Below are 22,491 nucleotides of genomic sequence, written 5' to 3' on the forward strand. Positions count from 1 at the left end.
AATATCTGGAAAAAGAAACCCTGTAAATAAAAACAATTTCTCACATATGCATATCTTTCCCACTATAAGACTAGTGGTAGCAGCTGAAGTCCATACAGGTATGCCTCTGCCTTGGATCATCATCAATGTAAAATAAAGTCCTTACTTCAAACATTTGTCCAAAGCATTGCTACTTGGAGTTGAATACCGCCTTACAGATAAAGCTGAGCACACAACACTTTTACTCCCCAAAACAGGCAAATACTCATAACAGGAAAAATCTAGGGACTCCAAATTTCCCAACGTAGACACTGGAACCCAGGGACATATATGAGACTACCCCTTGCTTCCACTCACATAGATACACCTATTATAGGCATATCGTGCCACAAGAAGAAGCTCTAATATTACCAACTGATCAGAAAAAGTTAAGGGACACCTGAAGCGTCATGTCGGGCCTTTTTACGCATGAAAATCTTGTAAATACAAGAGTTATTTTTCTCTGTACTTTTTACGCACAGGCTTAGAGCAGAGGGCAGTGCAAAGGTCAGTTTACTTGACAGAAACCAGAACACTTCTTGTCTACATGGATGCAATTGCAAGCCATGGAGAAAAGCTTCTGAAACAGATTTTTTTCAATGTAGCCTTTCAAAAAAAAAGAAACCACACACTGTGATAAAAGGAACAGTTTATTTCTGTTCAGCTTCTGCTTTGTTGGTTGTAGATGCTCATGGAACAATCAGAAGCACTGTGCATATTTATTTTCCTATCATTCTAGGATTGTATAATTAATAGGATGGTTGCAATTGAGAATTAACCTTTTGTAATAAATTATGCTTCCCCCCCCCCGTGAAAGCAAAGCAGTATTGCACAATTACATTTTTCAGAGTTCCTGTGCTGTGTGCATAATCATGCAGAGGCAGATCTTTTTTTTTGAACTTCTAATTTAATTTACACTCCATTTACAAAATCAGTATGTAAAATTAAGAGTAGGCACAGTCTAGTCTACATCCATTCAAGCCTGCAGTTAATAGGGTACATTATTATAAATGGTCAGTGGCAGCAGAGTCTTTGCTCAAGGGTGAGTGATTGGCATTACACCACCACAGGTGTTCTGGCCTCTCAAATCTTCAAGACTACAATTAAAACCTCCAAAACCTGACCATCTAGAAAGTGCAAGCGCTGTTCAAAAACAAAACAAATGAAAGTTACATTTGTAATTGAAATAGAAACTCAGCAAAACCGGTCTCTTTGATAATCCAGATAGGCACTCACATTTATGTAGCGCTTTGAGCATGGTTCGTCCAACATCTAGTCAATGTGATTATTATACCACAGTCGATACTCAGTTTACTGACCTTTGAAGATTGTTACCCATTAAGATAGCTCAGCATTCATTGCAGCGATCTGCGTGTGATCTGTGGGTTGCATGTTCAAATCCCGGCAATGCCAACACAGTCTTTCATCCTTTCGAGGTCGAAGGAGTACCAACTTCGGTTTGGTGATAATTGTGATAAATATGTTCTATGTACAGCGCTTTGCCAAAAGCGCTATATAAACAATTTGACCATGAGATTAGTTATAGAATTTAGCATGGAGTCCTTACCTCTTTGCACCGATTTATCATAAAATTGGCATACCATGAGGTAAATCGTTCCAGGGAATTAGGACTTTCATTAAACATCAAAAGACAATTCTGCTATCGAACCTCAAAACACACAATACAATTCAGGTTTGCTTTACTATATAATTGGCTGGGTTTTTGTGTTTTCAACATATAAATATATACAGTGGAGATCAAATGGACAAACCTTAGAGATATAATGAAAGGTTTATTCTGCCACAATGCAAATAGTTGCTGCACGATAATGATTTCCAGGCAGTTTGTGAACACGTTGGTTGGATGCCACATACCTTTTACTCTCTTGCAAAGGAGAAAACTCTTGTACTCTCTTAATATCACATTTACTCTCGGAGTAAAACACCCCCACCTCAAAATCTTATCTGGACCAATGGACATGTGGATCTGGACATATGCCTGAATAACCAGCTACAAACAAAGTATAGACTATGAATAGATACCTCCATTGTGAATACAAATTAGGTCTTTACTCCCCAAAAATCATTTAACAACTAACTTAAAAAAATGTGTAACATAACTCTGCTTCAAAATTGTATCTGGGTAACTACATGGATAAAGGAGAAACCTCCCCATGCCCCTTTGTGAAACAAGCATACAACTCACCTCTTTAGCACTGGTGAAAGCTACTCCTGAGAAGGCGTACCTATCTACCACCAATGTCACACCACTGTTTAATTTCTGCTTCATCAAAGACCTAAACAATGGGAAAGGTAGGTAGAGAGAAAAGGTTTCATATGAGAAAAGTCCACACAAATTGTGCAAAGAAAGGAACAAAATGTCAAGAATAGGCACTAGTTATTTGCAAATAATCCTTTGTGTGAACCAGACAGTGACATTCCTGAACAACTGTAAAATGCAGTACAAACTGGAACCCAGAAATCACTGCTCCCAAGTATTCAGATGATACAAGTCCCCATGCTCTGTTCTGTGGGATAAAGACTGCTCTGTAAGAACAAACTAAAGGAGGGCACATGGAACACTGAATGAAATAATGAAGTTGACTTCTGACATACACCCCAGTACACAAGTCCCCAGGATTCACAATTATGCAGCCCTAGGATTTGATCTGGAGGTTTCCTTCACAGTGGCTACAGAAAGCAAAATAACCAAACACAAGAGTAAAACAAATGTTGGTATACATACAGAGAATTGACTGACAGAAAAGGGTATGTGTATTACCACTCTACCCCAGTACTTTTTCATTTCCATTATGATTTAGTTTAGAAAATGTAAACAATGATTCATTAAAAAAATTGAGTTTCTTTTAGAACACCTACTACTACTGGACCATAATATGATCCCATGCATCAGACAATTGCATTGACCTTCTACTGAAAAAACAACAAATATGACCACGTTGCAAAACAACTCACTGTGTTGTATCTATTCTAGTCATTTAACAGATATGATAATGTGCTGGAGAAGTCACGAAACGTATCCCATATTTTTCTCAATAATAACTTTTTTTATTGTGATGGCATACATGTCCAACAAAAAAGCATGTGTTGCATAATGAAAATTGTGAAACTAGTGTTGAGTCAAAACAGTAAAAAGACAATGATAAAGATCACATAATATGCTGACAAAAATGCAAGGTGTAACCGTAGATCCAATTCAAAGGAAACGTAGAATGCATACAATAGTTCTTTCTCACTTGAAATTGTGAGTTACTGTAGGGTGTATTTACACTGCCCTGGACTCAGCATGATTAAAGTGCTCATGTCTGAAAATCTACATGCAGGGTACATTTTATCGTTACCCTGGATGTTAAGGCACGATCAATCGATGATGTCTAACTGAACTGCCGACGTGCTGGATTCTAATCAAGTTTTTGACAGAGCCCCTGTTCATCTCTTGGGTTTATCAAAATACCACAGATTCACTTACCCTGTATCATGTGCAGGGATGTGATGTGGCATGGACAGGGTAAGTGAATCTGTGGTATTTTGATAAATTAAGGGCTAGGTAAAACCGTTAATGAAGTAGATCTCAAACAGTGTTTCACTGTCTTTCTTTCTGCCCTGAGGAAGGCTTTGAAAGATGCCACCATCCATGGCATGCTGAAACGTGTACTAATGCCCACGAGACGAACAGGGGCACTGTCAGAAACTTGATTAGAATAAAGCACGTGGGCAGTTCAGTTAGACGCGATCATCGAATGATTGTGCCTTAACATCCAGGGGAACGATAAAATGTACCCTGCATGTAGATTTTCAGACATGAGCACTTTTGAATCATGCTGAGTAAATCTAGGGCAATGTAAATACACCCTACAGTAACTCACAATTTCCAGTGAATAAAAATGATTGTTTGCCTTCTATGTTTCCTTTTAATTGGATCTACAGTTACACCTTGGATTTTACCTGCGTTTGTTATTTTTGTCAGCATATTTGTCTTTTTACTGTTTTGACTCCACATTTGTTTCACAATTTTCATTATATAACACATGCTTTTTTTGTTGGATATGACATGTATTACTCACCGTAATAGCATTTCTGATGATTTTATCTGCTTAGATTCACATGCTGTGCATATGGTCCGACATCCAGTGGTAACCGCAGAGTATTGCATCTCGTCTTTTGGGGACCGAGAGGGGACGTCGGCATAGGCGAGTCTGTAACACTATCCCTATCTTGACGTGTAGTGTACCTAAAATACCTCACGCGGCGGGGTCCCTCTGATTGTATTTTTTCTGCCATGAGGGAGCCCAAGGCTATTGTGAGTACATGAAGAGAGAAAGTAGTCACACGTCTATGTTCCTTCCACCCTGAGCGAGGAGGTAGGGAGGGCGCATGTGAATTTAAGCAGATACAATCATCAGAAATGCTATTACGGTGAGTAATGCATGTCTTCTGATGCTTGTTAATCTGCTTAGAATCACATGCTGTGCATAGACTAGCAAGCAGTACCCGGAGCTGGTGGTGGCTTGTGAGAAGGAGCAGTAGAGAAAAGATGTCCTAGTACTGCTTGTCCCACCTGAGAATCAGACCTAGAAGGAGTGTCTAGGCAATAGTGTTTTGTAAAGGTGTATACAGAACTCCAGGTTGCCGCTTTGCAAATGGACCCTAGGGGAACATTTGTAATGAATGTTATGGAAGCCCCAGTGCCCCGAGGAGTGTGCTCTAGGCTTGAAGGGCAGTTCTCTCTTAGCAAGAGCGTAACACAGTGTGATGCATTTGACAATCCACCTTCAGATAGCTGATTTAGAGACAGGATCCCCTTCTCTACCAGCTGCGACTGAAACGAAAAATGTGTTTGTTTCTCTGTGGTTTCGTTCTTTCCAGGTAAAACATGACTGCCCTGCGCACATCTAGTGTGTGTAGGCTTCTTTCGGCCATGCTAGTGGGATTCTGGAAAAAGGTAGCTAGTTTGATCGATTGGTCGACATGGAACTTCGAGATGAATTTAGGCGCAAATCTCGGATGAGTGCGCAGAACTACCTTTTCACTGTGGACTATAACAAAAGGGGTCTAGAAAGGGCATGTGGTTCGCTAACCCTTCTATTAGAAGTGATAGCCACTTAAAAGGCTGTCTTGTAAGTAAGGTCTTTTAGACTTGCTTTATGCATTGGCTCAAAGGGAGGTCCCACGAGTATAGTCAAAACCACATTTAGATCCCATCCAGGAGCTGGGTGAGAAATGGGAGGACGAATCCTCTTAAACCCTTCCATTAAAGCTTTAATCACCAGTATTTTCCACCATGACACCTTCTGTTGTGATGTGGAATAGGCTGAGAGAGCAGCAAGATGAACTTTTAGGGAATTGAAGACCAACCTTGTATCCAACAAATGGGTTCGGTACAGCACAATGTGTGTGGGTGAGCAATCGATGGATTGACGCCCTTAGTATTACACCAGATGACAAACTGTTGCCATTTGCTGGAATAACAATAGCGGGTGCTAGGTTTTCTAGCTTCCCCGAGAATGTCCATGCATCTCTGAGGGAGCTGCAGGTGTCCAAACTCTATGACCTCAGGAGCCAGGCTGCTAAGTTCAGAGTATGAGGGGATGTGTGTAGGGTCTCCCCCCCTGTCCGGAGACAACATGTTGTCCGGGCAGAGAAGTTTTACTGGTGGGAAGAGGGACATTTCCATTAGATGAGTGAACCAGAGTTGGCGGGCCCACATGGGGGCTACCAATATCATGGTGACTGGTTCCTGGTGCATCTTGTGCACTATTCTGTTGAGTCGGGGAATGTAAACAAATTTCCCTCACCATGTTATCCAGAGACTGTTCCCCTTGGAGCGGTTCTGGGGGTACCTGGAGGCGTAGTCTTGGCACTGGGCATTCTGAGTTGCGAACAGGTCGATCTCTGGGATGCCCCATTCTGCAAAGACGTTGGACACAATGGGCCTCATTCCGAGTCTGGCACTAACCAATGGCGCTATTAGCGCCTTGGTCGGCGCCGGACCCGTACCGGCACCGCCCTGGTGGAATGGGAAATTACCGCCCTATTCCGAGTTGACCAGGGCGGTAATTTCCCATTCTCCAGAGCTCTTCCCCATTCCCAAATGAGCCCCCATAGGGCTCAATGGGAATGGGGAAATTGCAAATAACGGTGACCGTACTTTACAGTCACCGTTATTGGCTTAAAAGCCCCTTTGCGCCCTCGTTCCTAACGCCTGCTAAAAGCAGGCGTTAAGGACGAGGGCGCAAAGGGAACTCGGAATGTGGCGGTAAGGGATTACCGGCACCGGTCTCGTTAACGGTGACCGGTATCCCTTACCCCCATACTCGGAATAAGGCCCAATGTCTTTCTGCAGACGCAATTCGTATTCTATGGGCAGTGGGAAATCTATGCTGAGCACGTCTGCCAGAAGAGTGAGTTCCCCTGGAACGTGTTGGGACAACAGAAACATCTTGTGTTTGAGAGCCCACATACAAATGTTTTGGGACAGCTTGATAGCCCTGGAGAGTGAGTGCCCCCTTGTTTGTTCAGGTAATCCATGACTGTGGTGCTGTCTGTCAGGACCACGACTGTCTTCCCCTGTAGCTGTGTTTGAAAGGCTTTCAGTGCTTTGAACACCGCTAATAGCTCCAGTAGATTTATATGGTTGGATGCTACTTGTGGGGACCACACTCCATGTGCTGTCTGCTGAAGCAGGTGAGGCCCCCACCCCATGAGAGATGCGTCTGTTGTGAGAGTGGCTTCCACCGCAGGGGTGGTGAAGGTCTTCCCCTCTAAGAGGTTTTCCCTCGACGACTGTTGCAGAGAGAGAACGAGGGCTGGCGAGACAACTACCAGATCTATGGATTCCAAGTTAATACCCAGTGGTATGGTAACGGTCAATCAACAAACTCTAACCCAATTGAAATCAGAGGGGAAAAGCACAGATACTGGCAGCGAGTATCCCTTGGGAAGTGAAAAAGGGTCTACCATAATGACTGGTTCTGGAAAATCCAGAGAACTAGATGGAGTGAAGCTGGTGGAGCAGGACGCTCAAGGTGAAGGGAGGCAGAACAGACAGACAATGGACCCCCAGGTAATGTCTTCTGGGTCGGTGATTGATGGATCATCGACCCCAAAACAAGTTGCATATGAGGGGAATAGTACTGATCGGAATGAACACTTAACTACCTTTAATGGCAATCACAGGATTGGCTCCCGGCGGGATCTACAGACTGTCCAGACTTGTAATCTTGTTGACAAATGGAATGCCCTTGATCAAATAGGATTTTCGATACGTTCCTTTGAAAAAGGACAGATTACTTGTGAAGTACTCATCAGGGAACTGGAATCAGCAAGGAACTCTATTGATAACGAGAAAAGACAAACTAGCACCGAAAGGGTGGAATATAGTAGGGGGAGAAATATGGGAATCATGGTACAGAAAACTGAAACCTCCACCCATTTAGTTCAATTAGGTGTGGTCCCCTCAGTTGAGACTAGATCTAGTGTTGTCTTGGTAATGGCAAATCAAAAGGAGACTTGTATGATCAAGGTGACAGCCCACGTCAACCCATCAATATGATTGGGTTAGAGGGCAAAGCGGAAATACTAGCTGGTGCTCGGATTAATCAAAGATACCTGTTGGAATTGATAGCCCTTCCCTAAGAATGTTGACAACGACTGACTTTGAAAGTATCTCTCTACTACGTGAAAATAACTACAGAATGACTTGTTCTGTCCCATCTGTGAGTATTTTAAAATGTATTTGGGCCTACCGGTCTGAAATGATGGAACTAGGCTTTACCATGCATACATTTAACGACAAATCAGTGGCAAATTATATCTACCACCAAGTAGAGGCAAGGATGAGGGGTCATTGACCGGTACTCACGGTCAGAACTCGGACGAAAAAATGTGTATTACTCAATTACTTAATATTGCATCAAATAACAAGGAACTAGCTTGGGTTGAGCCGATGCTTAAAGCAATATTTAACAATAAGGGTGCTAAAAATTACAATTAGCAGCAATCAAATTGTATTTTATCTATATACTCATGGAATGCCTGTGGTTTTAATAACATTCCTAAGTGGTTGGCTTTGCTCTCTTTTTTGCAAAAGCCTAACCTCTTGTTACTATAGGAAACTATGAAAGTTGACAATCTGGTAATTGAAGGTTGTCGCACCCATTGTATACATGCAATTGAGTAAAGAGGGGTGACCTGTTGAAGGTTTGGCGATAGCCGTTAATAATAGTATCGAATGTGCCTCTAAGCTCATCCATGCACCAAACCATGTAAATCGCTGTTGGTATTACGTTTAAGGCAATCAAACAGAAACCTATCCTTTTAGTCAATGTATACTGGGAATCCCCTAAAAGCCCCTATTGAGGAAATGTTTGAAGAGGTTGATTCATGCTTTGAAACGCACTTGCAGATGAGTTTTTTGCCAATATAATTCTAGCTGGGGACTTTAACTCATACTGTTTTGAAATGGCTTTAGATTGTGATAATGAAGGGGAACGAGAGGGAAGAAATGGGTTCAATGGATGGAAGATTGGGGACTATGTTTTGTTAATTGTGCGGATACATCTCCTAAATACACATGGTACAGAGGACTGTTGGTCTCAATGATCGACTACTTTGGTGTGTCGCAATCATTTGTCCAGCTAATAAAATCAGTGATTGTGCATTCAATTACACACAGTGACCATGCACAAATTTAAATTAGATGGAACCATGTTCTCTGTTACAAATTAGTTACCTCGATCCAGTGCAAACTTGGGAAATTTCACGATCTGTTATGGGCATTGAAACTAATTATAGTTAAAAAAGATATAATGTCTAATATAGTAAAAACTACACTATTTGAATGAAAGGCAAGCCAAAAAATGAATAGGCAACCTAAACCAAACAGGAAAAACCACCACAAAGTGATGCTTGCGAAGCGATTAAGAAATGGAGCCAGGCGAGCATTGAAATATGAAAATCTAAATCCACTAGCATATCTTGTATAAACAAAAACAAAAAAAAATTATACAGGAATTTAAGAACAAAGTTAGCGATATTAAATTTTCATTATACAATCAAGAAAATTATGATCTAATAAAATCGATTTGCAAGCATGACACAGGGTATATGGGCAATTATTAGACAACCAAACTCATTAGTGAAAAATGTAACACCAAACATAATTCCTGCGGAGGAGTGGAAATTGCACATAACGAATAAATATCGTACTCCTGAGCATTTTGAGGATTGTATATTTGAGATCAACCTAGGCACAGAAGTGAGAGTAATCCACTGGTCTGAACAAGCTATAGAGGGGGCAATTGGGCAGTTAAATCTATCCAAAGAAGCGGGACCGGACGGGATTCCGCCCTGTGCTTATAAAGCTGATCCGCCTCTTGGGCAGGAATCTTAAAAATGTAATTTGATAACATGCGCACTTCAAAAATACTGCACTCCTGTGTGACAACCATAGTGCCTATTTTTAAAAAGGGTGATCCCGGTAACCCAGAAAGTTACCGTCCAATCTCACTCACGGATGGATGGAGTTTCTAAAATCTTTGCGATATTGCTCCTGCATGACATGGAGAAATACATTGCATCGCATGACATATTCTAAATACCAAATAGGATTTAGAAGTGGCATGAGTACAGCACTGAATGCCACCACTGTTGCACACATTAGCCGGCAACAAAACAAAGGAAGCATGTCCGGTTTCAAATGCCTGTATTGATATGACCAATGCATTTGACTGTCATAAGAAATATGCTGTGAAAGAAAATGCTTGTGCTGGGTATCCCTGTATATTTGATATATTGGATTGTACAGTTACATGTCAACACAGCATATAAGATTAGATTAACAATAGAAGGAGCAACAACCAAACTAGTACCTACGTACCTTGGGTTGAAGCAAGGATGTAACTTAGCTGCGCTATTGTTTAATCTATATCTATGCAGTTAGGATAACTTGAGGTCTGATCCTAGGTTGTTCACAGTAAGACATGGTGGACTGAGGCTACATTGGCTGGCCTTCGCCGATGATATTATTTTATTTGATCCTACACCGTCAGGGTTGCAAAGAAAGGTTAAACTCTTCGAGGCCTATGCATATGAGCACAACTTGAGACCAAATGCAACTAAAACCACAATGATGGTTTTCAGTGTCGGGAAGAAACAAAAGCGGCTTAGGTGGAAACTGAATGAAATTTATATTGCTCCGTCAGTCGAGATGATTCATCTTGGGTACATTGTTTCCAACGCATCATCGGTTAGGCTTTGGAATGAAAGGCTCAAATTAAAAACAAGGCCTCTTGAGTCAAAGGAAGCTTAACTTCTACAAATACTGTAAATGTTCCCTACTACCATTGTTTGCATTTGTGAATCTAAAGGTTGAGCCAGTAATTCTGTACGCCCTGGATATATGCCTGTATGATCTAGGTAAACAACTCAATGCATTACAAGGAAGTTTGGTTTAAGCTGCACTCCACCTCTCTCTGTCTATCCCAAACTGCATCATCAGACATGAATTCAGGTTAATATCACTATCATGTAGACAAGAATGGAGGGCCTTAACGAATTTATGCAAAAATGCTCGATCCACCAAGCAATTCCCTTTACCAAGACTATCACACAATCGTAAACGGTGATAGTACAGGCTCGATCATGTAGTATCACATAAGAATGATGAATGTTCTGAATGAATTACTGCTTACAACTACCGACTTCGTACCAGACCAGTGTATGCTAAAAGAAAATAGTTTGAACTCGATTGGAGTCGAACATTAGATAGTATGAAAGGGTATTCTACATACACTTGTATGCAACGTTTACGCACAAGAGAGATCTTTGTGGTACATACATAGCAATGTTTCCGTGCAATCAAACACGCATGCAGTATATCTGTTTCAAATTGAACCAATTTCACACCAAGGAATGTACTAAACACTGGGGTGACCCTGATAATAAGCAAACGGGCACATGTCGCTTTCCTGGGTGTGACGAATCTAATGAAACGCTGAAGCATTTAGTACTTGAATGCAGACATGTTAAGGTTGCGAGAACAAAACATTAATGACATTTGTAAATATTGATTTTCTTGATGCACTTGCATTCCTGTGGAACAGGTTGATGCTGGGTATATATATATTCCTTTGATCTTTGCATTGGTCCGTCTTCTGAAAGTAATTGAGGTCGACCTGGAAATATGTGACCAGTAATTTAAGAACAATCCAATGAGGATATTTGAAATGCTTATAAGATAATTGTTATTATTCATAGATGTTTGTTGTTCTTTATTTTATAGCCTGTATGGTTTTAATGTTTTAAGGTAATTTTTTTTTGTAATAGAATATTATACTTTATCGGAGAAATGTTGTAAAGGTTTTTTAAACCATGAACAAATAAAATAAAAAAACCCGGACGGGCAGTCTGCGCAGGTGTGCTGCCACTACTGCCAGGACTTTTGTAAACACCCTTGGCACCGAGGCGATGCCGAAGGGGAGCACTTTGAATGGTAATGCCTGTCCTTTATCATGAATCTTGGATATTTCCTGTGCGCTGGCAACATTGAAATATGGAAGTATGCATCTTTCATGTCCAATGTTGCCATGTGGTTCCCCCCCGTTTCAACAGTGGGATCACCTCCTGTAGCGTTACCATATGAAACTTTTGAGGTTTTATAAATGCGTTCGCTGTGCGCAGGTCTAGAACAGGGTGCATGGCGAGGTCCTTTTTGAGTACAATGAAGTACACTGAATAAATACCCTTGTTTACCTGAAGAATGGGGACGGCTTCTATGGCGTCCTTTCCCAGCAGCGCTTCCACCTCTTGATTCAGGATCTGCAGATGGTCCAGTGAGAGGCGCCGTCAGCGTGGTAGTCTGAACTGTGGTGGTCGGGCAAATTCCACGAAGTACCCATGGGCAACCGTCTTTATACCCCACTGGTCTGAAGTTATCCCCTTCCATGCCATGAGGAAAGATGTTAAACGCCCCCCGACTAGGGTGAAATAGGGGGGGACCTGGATCTGTTATTTCTGACCAGAGGCTGCGGCTCCTCTGGGATTGGGGCCTCTACCTCTGCCTTTGCCACGTCGCTGACCCCTAGGTGGGTAGTAGGCGGGGCTTCATGATGTTTGTCCAGAGTTATAGTTACCCGTGCTGTAATTGTTCTGAATTGCACAGGACTGGCCTCGAAAGGACCAACGAGAACCACCTCCCCTTTGGAGTTATTTGTTGCAAGGACATAAGTCTCATGCTTTTTCTTGGTCATCACCAGGGCATCGTCGACCGCCTTCCCGAAGAGATTGGTCTCTTCTATGGGTTTGTTGATAAGAGCGGCCTGTGTTTCAGGCTTGAACCCGGAGTTGTGAAGCCAAGCATGACGCTTGAGTAGAGTGCCCAGGGCCACAAACCTGCCTGCTTTCTCAGCAGTGTCCAGAGTGTTCTTGATTATATTCTGATTTACCTGCCTGCCCCCGGCCACGATGGCGAGAAGCCTGGACCTAACGGGTTCAGGAACCTCCTGGAGACCGTCTTGTACCAGGTTCCATTGTGCGTCTGCTTAACTGGCCAGCAGCGTGGTGTTATTCACTATGCCTGTGGTGTATGCAGCTGCCGAGGTAACATGCTTACCAGGGGCATACAACCTCTTGGATTCCTTATCCCTAGGTGCCTTCCCCGTAGCAAGGGGTACTCCTGCCTGTTTCTGGGTGGTAGTGACTACCAAGGAGTCGGGGGTGGCGTGGCCTTTAATATACAGAGGGTCCGAAGGAGCTGGCCGAAATAGTATTCCACTCTTGGGTTGACTGCCCGGGTCTGAGCTGGCGTGACCAGGGAGGGGCCAATCTTCTCTTAGCCGAATTTAAGAGGGGAACCGCTTGGCTGGGTGGGGGGGAGGAGGGAGGCAGTGGGGTGTGGGGGGGTTCTCCTTGAGAATGTCCTCCACAAAGTCTTGTTCGGGCACCACCTCCTGAGTAGTGATCTGTTACCTTCCTTAAGATGGCATTGAAGGCCATTTGCTCGTCTACAGGCAAGGTCTGGCGAGCCGGGGTGGATGGAGGAGAATCCAGGCATAGAACAGCAGTGTCCTGATCTTGCGTGGGAAGCATCCATGGCTCCATTTGCACTTGCTGGGTTTCCTCCCAGTTGTCCCAGTCCTCAGTGTAGTCCTGCAGGAAGGGTCTTCTCCGCTGTAGATATCCTGGTAAGTGTCCATCTGATCCATATCTTCATGGTGGACAGAAACCAAGGGCTGAGCGTCAAGAATTTCTTGGAAACATGAAGCTGAACTTAAAAGAGGGTCCTCCCTGAAAAAATGACGAACATAGGGAGGGTAGGGGGAAGGGAGAAACATTTTAGTATAGTAATGCATACTAAATGTGAATGTATTATTTTCCTGCCTTGTTCAAAAATAAATAAAAAAATAAAAGAGACTCCTCACGAGATCTCTTAGGGGAAGGATGCTCAGAAAGCGAGACGATCCTTTCAAGACGATCCATGCACCCTTCGAATTTCTACCTTGTCCACTTAGAGGAACCAGAAGGGCGTAAAGGTGGAAAAATGTCATCTTCCAGCCTTTGGCGTCGAAATTTGTCTCCAAGGGTTTTGGACAGAGGCTCCCGACTGTCTTCGTAGGTTTCGCGAGTATCGGGCACCATGGTGTCTCTTTAGACTTGTCCGCGGGCTACCCCATACATTTCGACGATGTAGATACCAGCCCAACTGCCGAAGTAATTCTCGCGATACTGTCTTCAATCTCTGCCGAATCGGTGTGAATTAACAGGTTCGAAGGCTTATCGGAAGATTTACTGCCGTCCCTGGCGTTAGAGGGCCTAGCGGTAGATATTTCGCCTGGAGGCCTCGTAGTAGGATTTGGGCCTACCAGGCCTTTAGGGGCCGTCGGAGCGCCGAATGACCGCGTTTTGATGTGTAAACCCGATTTAGGGGTAGTGCCCTTGTTCTTGGAGTGCCCAGTCGCAAGACTCTGCTGCTGATGCGGGGAAGGATTCTGATCTACCGGATCAGAGAAATCCGCCAACATTTTTAACACAGAACCTTCGAAATCAGTGGTGGGGTTGTGTGCTTGGTGTGTTGTGGCTTTTGTGCGCCCCTGTCGCCGGGTGTTGTCCCTGAAGCGAGACTTGCGTCAGGCTTTGAAGGGTCGGGGACGTGCGCGGCGGACCTGGAAGTGTCCGCCTCAAGGTCTATGACATTCGATACAGATGTTTGGTCACTTTCGGCGGGTGTGGCGGAAGAGGGTTCAGCCTGCGACATACTGTACGCAGCCCACCGCTTTACACAGTGCTCCTTAAGGGTCTTAGGCCGAAGGAGCTTACAAGCCGCACACCGCTTGACGTTGTGATCTAAGGGGAGACAAGAATTACACGTTCTGTGCTCGTCTTTTCACGGGTATCTGACCCTACACTTGGGGCAGAACCTAAATGGAGTCCCTTCCATAGCGAAAGGTATAAACAAAGATGACCAGACCTAGAGGGCAATGAGGGGGAAAGAGGAAAGGCAACGAAAGATATGGCCACCCCGACCCCACTCTCCCTACTGTGTAGGCCGGCCAGAGAGCCCGGCCACGTGGATGCCTCTGCCGCCGGATCTTAGGCGCTGAAATCCACTGCCGTAGAAACTTCCTGCAGTCTTCGTTGAAGTTCTTAATCGCTGTCGAAGTAACTTATAAAAGGGAATAACCGACAAAGTCAGTATAAGATAAACAATGTCTCTTAAGTAAGAGCACCGCTATAGGGCGACCAGGTATCTGGGCGGGAAAAAAACAATCTGAGGGACCTTGGCGCGTGAGGGACTTTGGGTACAGTATATGTCACTATAGGGATAGTGTTACAGAGACACTTATGCCGATGTCCAAACTCTGACTTCAGGAGCCATGCTGCCAAGTTCAATGAGTGAGGTTGAGGGTGCACGTTAGGCCCACGTGCTGAGTGAGCAGATTGTACAGGCACAGGAGTTTGATAGGATCGCACATCGCCAGATTGCGCAGATGTGGATACCAAGGCTGTCTTGCCCACATAGGAGCAACTAAGATGAGCGTCACATGCTCCTTGTGGATCTTGTTCACCTTCCTCATTAGAGGTGTTGGGGGAGGGGTGAAAGCGTAAGCAAATTTCGCTGACCAGTTCATCCACAGGGAGTTCCCCTTGGAGCCTGGCTGGGGGAAACTGGGCGTGAAGTCTGGGCATTGCTTGTTTTAGTCTGTAGCAAACAAGTTTATTGTGGGGAAACCCCATTGAGAGAAGAGGTGTTCTACGACTCCTGTGTGAAGTTGCCAATTGTGCACTTCTGGTAGGGGATCTCTGCTCAATGAGTCTGCGAGAGAGTTGAGTTCCCCTGGAACATGCTGTGACGATGGGAATGTTTTCCGTTTGAGTGTCCATTTCCAAATTTATTGCGCAAGCCTGGACAGATTTGGAGAACATGTGCCCCCCTATTTGTTGATGTAAAACATTGCTGAAGTGCTGTCTGTCAGGACTTGCAGATTGGTTCGCTAGATGGGACTCGAAAGCCCGAAGGGCTTTGAATACTGCCAGAAGTTCTAGAAGATTGATGTGGTTTTGTGCTGCCGCATGAGACCACAGACCCTGAGCTGTGTGGTGAAGGTAGTGAGCCCCTGTTAGGCGGAAACCTGTGCAGTTCCCTCTGGGACCACTGCAAAAGATTTAGGACTACAGGTGTTTGGCAGTAAACCCACTTAGTAGCAGTCTGTACCACACAGATTCACTTGGTAGCTGTGGCTGAGCAGTCAGACTTCCCTCAAGAAGAGTTAGGCAGTATACAGAGTATTCACAAAAGGTCAAGAGAACACAATAGAACAAGTAAACACTGACCAGGGCTTGGTGTAAAAGAGATATAATTATTTATTTAAAACCACATCTAGAAAAAACACACAGGCACTAATAGTAAGCAATTCAAAAACACAGGTCACTAAAAGGTATACACTCCCTTAAAAGAATATTAGTCAAGTCTTAAGTAAAGCCCCACTTATTTTCAGACAGCGGTGAGCGCTTAATGTAGATGGCACAATTCGTTTTAAAAAGGGAGAGAAAAGCAGAGAATAAATTATAACAGGTCCCAACACTTTTTCACGAACACAACAAGGGAGGAAGGCAAAGTAACACCGTGAATTCAGAGTCAGTAGGCCGGATCCGCTTTAAGAGGATCAAAACGAAATGAGTCCAAGGTCACACGGCTGCAGTGCACAAAAGTCTTGTAGCGGTTCAAAAAGGAGTTGGACCAAAGAAAGGGACCAGTTAGAGGGTCAAGGCGGCCAGCCCAGTCCAGAAGGTTAAGGGGTTATTATTACCTTGTAGCAATCTTTAGAAAGGGAGGCCTGGCGGACACAGTACCTTAAAGTGGTGAGAACACTCCAGCGGGGGCAGTTGTTCCTGGCAGCAGATGCAAGTCGGTGCTTCGTCCGGGGGAAGAGAGGATCTCGTCGGGGAGGAAGACAGGAGTCCGTTGCACAGCCAGGGAAGAAACCAGCCGCGGAGTTTCTCAGGTACAAGGAGCGGTCCGTGGTTCAGTGGTAAGTGGCTATCCGGCCGCCGGGGTGCTTGGCACGGGCAGTTCGACCACAAACCGGTCTGGGGTGCAAAAAAAAGAAGGTAAACTGGTTGTGCCCACCAGTCAGGGGAAGAAGCCTCTCCAGCCGGGAGATCTTCTCTGTCGTCGGGAAGTGGTGAGTCGGTTCCGCAGGGCTCCACCGGTGGTGTCGTGGTAGGTCGGCTCAGCTTCTCCCTTGTCGGATTCTCAGGTCCTGTGGCGACTTCTGAAGTTCCAGTCCCCAAAGCCCTGCTTTTATGCAGCATACCCCCATTCACTCAGCCTAGCTGTCAATCAAACATGCTAAGTGGTGAGCCGGCCGGCTCACCACTTGGGCCAATCACACAAGAGTGTGACTTGAGTTACCAAGGTAACTGAGTCCAGGGTGCCTAAACCCCCTCCCACACCCCCTGTGGCACCCAGACAGAGTGGCACCACTTTTGGAGGCTTCTGTGGAGAAGCCCACCAAAAAGTGGAACAAAGGGCTTGACTTGGGTTGGAGTCACAGAAGAGAACAAACACTATTTTAGAATCGAGTCCTGGCAAAAAATACCAACCGGCGAATTAATATTAATTAAATAAACCGGCGATATGTTCGAGGCTATGAGAATTAAATAAGTTGGTAGCCTCGAACAATGGGAAAATCCCATAGGGAAATATTTGCGGTCGAATATAAAAAGTAGTTTCCACTGCCACCAGCCAAAACTCGATCAGGGGGGACGGAGACGTGCCCCTCGACTAACAGACCCCGGGGCAATCGAATTGCCCTGACCAGTACGTCCACAATATGATGGTTTGTACTGGTTTCTGTTAATAATTTGGGACTAGTAAAGCCAATGGTGACTTTACATGCCCTGGGAGACAGTAGTCAGTCCCAGGGTATGGAGTCTATGGTGGGGTGTCACTATGACAACCCTGTGTTACTGCACGGAGGGTGCTGTGTAACACACATAGTAAAAACACATGAGACCCTATGGAGTAAAGGACCCCATAGCCCATTAAACACATTAACAGTCAAAGGAACACCATAAATCATGTCCAAGAGTGGGAGAAAAAGAGTCTCACTCTTGGCAGGAGAAAAAAACAAACTCCAGAAATCCAGCAAAGCTGCTAGGGGACTCACTAGGTTAGGAAATTCAGCCTAAAGAGAGAATTCTCCCCAACAGCCCCCCCACCCAGCGAGTGAGGCGTTGGTAGTGACAATCGCTTGCACTACTGGTTCGTTGAAGGGGAAACCCTTCAACAGATGTTCTCTTGTCCCCTAGCGAAGATTTTGTACTAGTGTTTGGCGAAATGACCACTAGATCGTCCCACTGACCACTTGCCTGAGACCACTGTTTCACCAACCACTCCTGCATTGGTTGCATGCGCGCGTGAGGTACAGGGTAAATGCAAGATGCCATCATGCCTAGCAAGCACATAGCCGGCCTGATGTCGAATTTGCAGTAACATGCTTTGGACTCTTTCCTCTGACGGAAAGACCAACCCCTTGAGTGTTGGTGACAGCTCCTAGGAACTGTTTGGTCATGCTTGGCACTAGGCTTCATTTTTTCTCGTTGATGGAGAAGCCCAATTGAAAGAGTAGGTTGATAGTTCTTTGAATGTTTTGCCTGCAAATTAGGGGAGACTCCCCTGTAGTTAGCCAGTCGTCCAGGTAAGGGTACACTGGGATTGCCTTGCTGCGCAGGTGTGCTGCCACCACCGCCAGTACTTTTGTGAATACCCTTGGAGCAGATGTTATTCCGAAGGGCAGCACTTTGAATTGGTAGTGCTGGTTCACCATATTGAAACGCAAGAACCTTCTGTGCGCTGGGAACATTGAAATATGAAAATAGGCATCTTTCATATCCAGTCTTGCAATGTAATCCCCCTTTTTTAGTTGGGGGATTACCTTTTGTATCGTAGTCCTGCAGAACTTTTGTGGCTTGACATATTTTCTTGCAGGGCGCAAATCTAATACTGGGTAGAAAGTTAGATCTTTCTTTGGCTCAAGGAAGTAGATTGAATAAATAACCCTTGTTTACCTGGTTGGCCGGGACAACCTTGATGGCGGCCTTTAAAAGAAGTGTGGTGATCTCATCAAGGAGGATGCGCTGGTCTTCCTTGGAATGGGGCTTTTGTCGGGGTGGGGGGTTCTGGGGTTGCTCGAGGAGCTCTATACAGTGTCTGCCTGTTGCTGTGGACAGCACCCATCTGTCTGTGGCGATTTCCTCCCATGCGTGGGTGAAGCTGGAAATGCGTCCTACTGGAGAGGCATGGGAGGGCACCTGGAGCGGATAGTCACTGCTTTTGAGGTGGAGTGCCACCTCGGGAAGAGTTGCCCCTACAGCGACCGCGAGATCTGCGCGCTCCTCTAGGATCATTTTGGGAGGACTGACCCAGATTGTTTCCCCAGGCAGTACCTTGGCTTTGGTTATAGGTAGAACACCTCTTGAGAGTTTTGGCCACGTGAGCGACGAAAATTCCTGTTTCCCCTCTGGCCAGTAAGTTTATTGGTCAGTTGGCCCAATGATTTGAGGGTATCAACTCTTCTTTGGCCGTCTTTAAGGTGTCCTCGACAGCCTTGCCAAAGAGCACATTGGGCTCAACGGGCATGTTAATAAGGGTTGCTTGCGTCTCTGGGTAAAACCGGATTGGCGCAACCAAGCGTGAGGCTTGATAATAGTACCCTCTGCTATTATCCTGCCTGCGTTATCCGCGGAGTCAAGCTTGGTTTTTAATAAGCAGCTTGACACTGCCCTACCTTCTGCGGCCACCTGGGCAAGCTGAGACTTGAGTGGTTCAGGGGCAGATGATAGTAAGGCCGATATCTCATCCCTTTTGTGGCAGTTGCAGCTGGCCAACAGGATAGAAATTGTTAGCAATCCTCGTCTGGAATGCTGCGGTAGAGGCCCATTGTATAAAGTCTCTCGCTTGCCTTGTAAGTAAGGGCCCCAGAGATTTCTCCCTATGAGGGGTTTTTGAGGATTATTCCCTATGAGGGGTCTTGGAGGGCTTTTTCGTTGACTCCCTCTCCTTGCCCTGGCCCCCTGAAGCGCGTTTCCCCGACTGTATGGGGTTTTGTACCCGATTAGACGCAGAACGTCAGATTTTGGGTGTTGGCTGAACCGGAGCCTTCCATGGCCTCGAGCTGCCCGACGTAGTGGCCCCAGCGTTTAGTAGATCGGTCCTTCAAAGTCTTGTACTTGAAGAGCCTACAAGCTCGAAAAGAACCGTAGACGTGGTCTTGTGGGAGACAAGTTACACACAAGGTGTTTATTGACCCAGGGAAATTTCCCATTGAATTTGGGGCAAAATTTAAAGGGGGTCTTGCTCATCACAGAATGACATGGCAGCTAGGCGAATGCAGTACAAGAAAAGGGGCATATACATTCTACAATGACCCCCCCCCCCTAATGTTTGGGCCAAAGCCCGTAGCGGCTTTCCAAGGCCAAAACAGATCCGTCGCGGAAGGCTTTTTATTGTCCTTCACCAGCGTCTGGTATTTCGATAGTCAATGGTATAATGGATAGAAAGAAGAACCCATCGGTAATTAGTTAATAGTGAATGACTATCAGCCGAAAGAGGAACGCTGCTAAAAGTGTCCGTCTAGAATGGTGGGAAAAAACAATCTGAGGGACCTAGACGCGTGAGGGATCATGGGTACAGTGGACTTCGCACTAGGGATAGTATTACTGGCACGCCCTGTCGATGTCCCTTTTTGAGTTTCAAAAACAACGGTAATACTCGGCAGCTTCCATTAGATGCCTGCCTATGCGCAGCATGTGAATCTAAACAGATACAAGCATCAGAAATACGATTACGGTGAGTAATGTATCCCTTCTGAGGCTTGTGGAATCTGCTTACATCACATACTGTACATAGATTAGCCAGCAGTGTTAGAAGAAAGTTGGGGGATGTGAGAAGGTTCATGGACAAACAGATCACTTAGAACTGCTTGTACCACTTGTGTATCTGTCTTGGAATGCGTGTCAATGCAGTAATGCTGAGTGAAAGTGTGCATCGAGCTCAAATTAGCTTCTTTGCAAGTGCTGTCTAGAGGGACATTTGCAATAAAAGCCAGCGTGGCTCCTGTACTCCTTGTGAAGTGAGCCCTGGGCGTAAAAGGCAGTGTCTTGTTTGATACGGAATAGCACAATTGTATACATCTGACTATCAAACTGGAGATGGCATTTTTTGAAATGCGATCACCTTCTCTGCCTGGCGCTATGGAGACAAACAGTTGATATGTTTTTCTTTGCAGTCTGGTCTTGCCTTGTCTACATAGTAGAGGGTTTATGGTCTTTCCATCTAAAACTTTCCAACTAAAAATTTTGCATCGAAAACCCAACCATCGAAAAAATGTGCATCAAATGAATATTTGGGGGGTCCTCCCCCCGCCCCCCCCCATCTCCCTGTTTTTTACCCTTAAAAACCCACCCCAACGAAAATGAACCCTTTACCCATCACATATATGCATTTGATGCATATATTTTCAATGGATAGGTTTGTTGGAAAAGGTTTTGTTGGAAACCTTTGATGGAAACACTAGATACCATAGTAGAGGACCGCTCTCCTCACATCTAGTGTGTGGAGTTTTACCTCAGCTGAGCTGGTGGGTTCCTGAAAGAAAGCCGGTAGCTCAATGGACTGGTTAACATGAAATTTTGAGATAAATTTAGGAGAGAACCTAGGGTGAGAATGTAAAACCAGTTTGTCCTTGTGTACAACAAAGAAAGGGTCCTGCAACGACAATGCTTGTATTTCACTAACCCTTCTTTTGGAAGTTATAGCCACTAAGAAGGCAGTCTTGTAAGTCAGGTGTTTGAGACTAGACTTATGCATCGACTCGAAAAGGCCCCCCCATGAGCTTGGCAAGTACAACATTGAGATCCCAACCTGGCGGCGACCTGCCGCCGTCCTGCTCTCCCAACTGCTTCTTTTTCTGCTCTCAGCAGCCTCCTTTTATACACCGGGGGTGTATACATGGGCTGCAGGTGTGTGGTCAGGGTTGGGCTTGCCTGACCTTCAATATTCCAATTAAAAGGACATGCCTGTACTTTAGTCCTGAAAAGAGTCAAATGGAGTCAAGTGTGAGTGGTAAGTGTAAAATGTCTGATCCTGCCCAACTATTTATGTGTCAACCTAATGGTAGTTGGTGGCAGGGTTTCCTCGGTTTCTCATAGATAATCCTCAATTCTCTCGGTTGCCTCTTTCTCGTCCCAGCATTTGTCGGAAATGGGGAGGGGAGTGATGGTATGGGTTTGGAACTACCCCATGGAAGCTGAGGTAGAGTTCTCTAAAGTGAAATGGGATTGAGACACTGTTAGGGTCAAGAGTTGTGAAAGGGTTTGTTCTCCCTAGTCGCCCAGGTTATTTTATATTCCCTTTTCGTGAGTGAAGTTCAAGTGGTAGGATGGGACTCGGGTGGCCCTTCCCTGGCCCTCTGAGAAATGTATCCCCAGGGACATAAACGTGAGAACACACACTGGTTTCATACAGTGTGCCCTACTTAAACGTTAGTTCCATTTATTCATTTTCTGGGGTTACTTCATTAATGCAGTGGCCAACCGGTTCCTGATTTCTTTATCCAGACTGACAGGAATAGGCAGGGTACCTTCATGTCCTAGTTTCCAGTAATACCAGACTATTTGCTGAATCCGAATCCTCGTTCTACCATAGAAAGACTAACACACCCAGTTTCCAAAGACACAAAGAAAACTGTATATAACCGGACAGGTAACAATTATTTAATTGTCCATTTATATAGCTCAGGAGCCCGCAGGCATCAGGGTGCAGAGAGGAGGGGAGTATGGTTGGGGGGAGGGGTTGCGGGGGGGGGGGGGGGGAGTAAAGTGCGGAAGCCTGAATCGAATCACCAGAAAACTATAGCTATTCGAAAAGGAACGTTTTCAGTCATTTTCTGACGT

The 22,491-nt window shown here is 45.0% G+C and overlaps 1 protein-coding gene across 1 annotated transcript in view; it reads right to left on the bottom strand.

The window, feature by feature from the left end:
* The window catches only part of DTYMK (deoxythymidylate kinase), a 372,901-nt gene that overhangs the window by 234,365 nt on the left and 116,045 nt on the right, over window positions 1-22,491 (bottom strand). The window contains exon 3 of the mRNA XM_069618126.1: window positions 2,225-2,315. Coding sequence (XP_069474227.1) covers window positions 2,225-2,315 — 91 coding nt within the window. The remainder of the gene's footprint in view (window positions 1-2,224; window positions 2,316-22,491) is intronic.

The sequence above is a fragment of the Ambystoma mexicanum genome, chromosome 10, assembly GCF_040938575.1.
Source record: "Ambystoma mexicanum isolate Mex_15411 chromosome 10, UKY_AmexF1_1, whole genome shotgun sequence".
NCBI lineage: Eukaryota > Metazoa > Chordata > Amphibia > Caudata > Ambystomatidae > Ambystoma > Ambystoma mexicanum.